This window comes from Sinocyclocheilus rhinocerous, unplaced genomic scaffold (assembly GCF_001515625.1).
Source record: "Sinocyclocheilus rhinocerous isolate Xijiao unplaced genomic scaffold, SAMN03320098_v1.1 scaffold1470, whole genome shotgun sequence".
Taxonomy (NCBI): domain Eukaryota; kingdom Metazoa; phylum Chordata; class Actinopteri; order Cypriniformes; family Cyprinidae; genus Sinocyclocheilus; species Sinocyclocheilus rhinocerous.
The window spans coordinates 903,006-906,873 of NW_015652166.1; the positions used below are offsets into that span (position 1 = coordinate 903,006).

At 34.5% G+C, this 3,868-nt stretch overlaps 1 protein-coding gene across 1 annotated transcript in view; it reads right to left on the bottom strand.

Annotated features, from left to right (window-relative positions):
• The window catches only part of cyp4t8 (cytochrome P450, family 4, subfamily T, polypeptide 8), a 10,427-nt gene extending 7,114 nt beyond the window's left edge, over nucleotides 1–3,313 (bottom strand). Inside the window, exons 1-6 of the mRNA XM_016519600.1 lie at nucleotides 3,045–3,313; nucleotides 2,236–2,380; nucleotides 2,079–2,123; nucleotides 1,741–1,868; nucleotides 1,016–1,175; nucleotides 202–336 (exon numbers count right to left, since the gene is read on the bottom strand). Of these exons, the coding sequence (XP_016375086.1) occupies nucleotides 202–336; nucleotides 1,016–1,175; nucleotides 1,741–1,868; nucleotides 2,079–2,123; nucleotides 2,236–2,380; nucleotides 3,045–3,230 (799 nt within the window). The 5' untranslated portion in view covers nucleotides 3,231–3,313. The remainder of the gene's footprint in view (nucleotides 1–201; nucleotides 337–1,015; nucleotides 1,176–1,740; nucleotides 1,869–2,078; nucleotides 2,124–2,235; nucleotides 2,381–3,044) is intronic.
• Nucleotides 3,314–3,868: the final 555 nt, after the last annotated feature.

Genomic DNA, 3,868 nt, shown 5'->3' on the forward strand with positions numbered 1-3,868 from the left:
TTTTGTATATGTATAAGTATGTGTACATATATACATATATACATATTTTAGAAAGACATACGCAGCCTTATTATAAAACGTCCAGAGCCTCATTTAATTCAGATGGTCAAAATCACAGTTAGAGTTAAACTAATCGTTGCATGGTTTTGGGCCTGCTCGCATGGTTGTGTGCATGACTGTGGCTTAGCAAAAAAAACACACCTGTATGATTGTGTGCTATTCTGGCCGCCTTCCTGAATTTGTATCCATGTGGACTGAGATGAAATATGGCCTTGCTGTGGTAAGGAAACACTCTGAACCTGACGTTCACCAGGTGGCAGAGGTCATACACCATTTAAAATAATTTTCAATGTGAATATATAGTCAAATTTATTTCTGTGATCATGCAGCGCTGAATTTTCAGCATCATTACTCCAGTCTTCAGTGTCACATGATCTTCAGAAATAATTCTAATATGCTGACGTGCTGCTCAACAAACATTTCTGATTATTATCAATGTTGAAAACAGTTTTGCTGTGTAATATTTTTTGTGAAAACGGCTCCATTTCGATTCTTTGATGAATAGAAAGTTGAAAGAACAGCATTTATTTTAAATAGAAATCCTTTACTGTCACTTTTGATCAATTTAATGCAATTAAATTCTTGCTGAATAAAAGTATTAATTTCTTTAAAAAAATTCTAAAATAATAATAATATAATAAAATAAAGAATAGAAAACATCATACTGACCCCAAACTTTTGAACGGTAGCATATATTCTGGTTTAACTAAGATACATAAGCAGGTATGTATATAATAGTAGCCCTTGAGCAGGCCCAGACTCAATCTATGGAGTTTCACAAAATCTGCAGAATTCTGAAAAATGGATTTGAATTTTGAACTGGTTTTCAAACAGCTTTCCTTGATCGTCAATACATGGATTGGTGGGATGCACAAACAAACAGTATTGCAAATATATACTGTATATATATATATATATAGAGAGAGATGAGGTTACACTGAAAGGAGACGGATGTGTACAAAAGGACGAGGTAAAGGAGAATGAACTGACCTGTCTGTCTGACAGTTGCTGTTACAGCTGAACGCACATTTCATGATGCTGTCCAGCGTCATCAGACTTACATGCTTAAACAGTTCAAACGACTCTCCTGATTTGGCATAAACTTCCCACTTACCCTGAAAGACAGAAAAATAAATGACTCAAACTAAAATCAAAACACAGCAATCAAAAGACAAGCTTTTTAAATAATTCTATTAATAATTCAATTAGTTTAAGTGTATCATGTCACCCAGCAACACTGTAAAAATGAAATGATCAATAAGTCATAGAGGCATTTGCTTTTGCATTACTTGAACTCATCAGAAGAATGTAACCAATTTCAACTTAATTTTTTAGAACGTTTTACAAGACTCTATTTTTTAAACTGAAGTGGAAGGTGATTTTTTAAACAGTGAATAAGGAATTACAAAAATAACGACTGTTGTCAAACGGGTTTCTCAAAAAATCATTTGACCTTCCATTGTTTGGACAAACAAATAGTCCTGCCCCAATATTACATAATTGGTTGTGAAAATGTTGCTGCTCCGGGTTGGTTGAGATGATCAAACAAGCAGAGAAATTTTTGCAGCAGTCTTATAGTTGTGCACATTAATTGCTGGGACAGGATAAACTGTTTTTAACATAAAGAGCGAGTAAATAATGACATTTTTTATTTTTGGGTGAACTATTCCTTTCACATACAAGCATGACTTTGGTTGAATCAGAAACAAGTTTCACATAAGGCTTCAGAACATCATAATGGAAACCAGGAGTGAGAAGCCGTCTGTGCCGAAACCACTTCTGTCCAGTAGACACAAGCAAGCCATCGCCTGAGGAGACAGTCAAGAGTTACTCTAGTGATAATAGAATGCCACAGAATGAATGATGACTTGAGATGGTAGAAATGACATCCATGACAGTTCAAAAAAGTGTCAAAAAATCCACAAGGACAGACTTGACCGTAGTTGAAGAAACACCCAATAATAAACCTAATAGTAGATTAATAAAGAAATAATTTTCAATTTTACATGTGATCTTACCTAACCAAGGGATGAAAAACTTGTATGAATAATCATCTTTGGGTTCTGTAAATAAAGCGAAAATAAAATTCATTTTAAAATGCTGGTTTTGGGTGTAAATATTTGAGAAAGAATTAGCCTGTAATATAAATATTAAAAGTGTCAAACGGATGAGCACCTGTAGTGGTGAGAAGGGTCTTCACATATGATGGGTGGTGGATGTTCAGAATGGACAATGATGGGCCAAACCACAGCGGAAAGGCAAAGGGATACTGTCCACTCCACTTCATAACCTTTTCCAAATCATGTCCATCCTGGTGAAACTATGAATATAAAAAAGGTCTGTGTAACTGTTATGGACAATAAAACAGGTTTCAAGAACAAATTGCGCTCTCACTTTATTAATTTCACGTGAATTCTACCAACTGCTGCTGAAGAATGTGAATGCAACGCAAGGCTGTTGTGTTTATTGCTGCACAACATAATTATGTAATTGTTTACTTGTAGTGAATAGACAAGGGCTCAGGCATGAGGTTTCATCCCTCGAAGATAACAATGGCAAACTGGGGCAAATGCCTTACGACTGGAATACAATGGTTTTTCAAAAATTACTGGAGTACGTTTACAAGAAAATATTACTTTTGTAAATAATTTTTAAAATTACCAACAATTTCTGAGTGAAAATTGTTTCTACACTCATTATTTTGTTAATAGACTGGATAAAACGGCAACATAAAATACACGTGACAACTTGCACTGACCTAAGTCATATGCACCAAATGTCGTTTACGTTTTACCCAAGATATTAAAATATGATCATATATAAAATTTTATGATGACATTTCATTTTTTTAGTAGGATAAAACTCAAAAGTTATTCTAATTAAATAACAGATGTTCGAAAGCAACAGAAAAAGCATGCACGGACTACAATGGACTCCAAAGCTTAGCTACAGAAACAGTCACTGTTTGTGGTTGTGTTGTTTACCTCCTTGACGTGTCCGATGAGCCAGTGTGCCGGTGGTCCTGGAAAAGGCTCCATAGTTCGCATCCCTCTTCTCCTCATAACCAATAATTTAACCACTATCGCCAAACACACAAGCAACGCGAGTGCAAAGACATGATTCACGGAGAGCGACTCCAAACTCAACGCGAAACTCGCGTAAAGCTGCATAACGTGAGGAGACTGTCGCGCGAGGGGTCCGCTATAACATTGAGCTCGATGTGGGAAAGAGGAAGTGATATGAGAGAGAGAGAGAGAGAGAGGGGCGGACCTTCTACTGGACAAAACAAACAACCTTTTATACTACAAGAAATAGACTTCCGTCAGGTTTCCTGAGAGCTAGTTGATGTGAATACACTGTAAAAACATATTTTTTCTTCCCTCAGGTAATTAAAAAAATGTGCAATATCACTGAATCTTATTATTTTTTTTACTTTAACTTAATTTGGATAACAAAAGCATTTTTAAGTGTGAACTAAAATATACGTCAAATAATTTCAGTGAAACTTATAAGTAATGTAGCCTATTTTTTAAATATATGACGCAATTAGCAGATTTGGAATAATAATTAATGCAAAATAAAACAAAAGTTACAATTATAATCAAGTACTTTATATGTACTTTAGTATGCTAGTCAACACATCAAAATAAGCGTACTTCTTTAAAGCACAACAAAATATTATTAAAACATAATGATTTAAAATGTACTTTGAATTAAATTTTTTATTTGATATTATTATAAAGTGCACTTTTTAAATGTGTACTTTTAAGTACACTTAACCCGTTTAATCCCACCGGTCACAATAGTG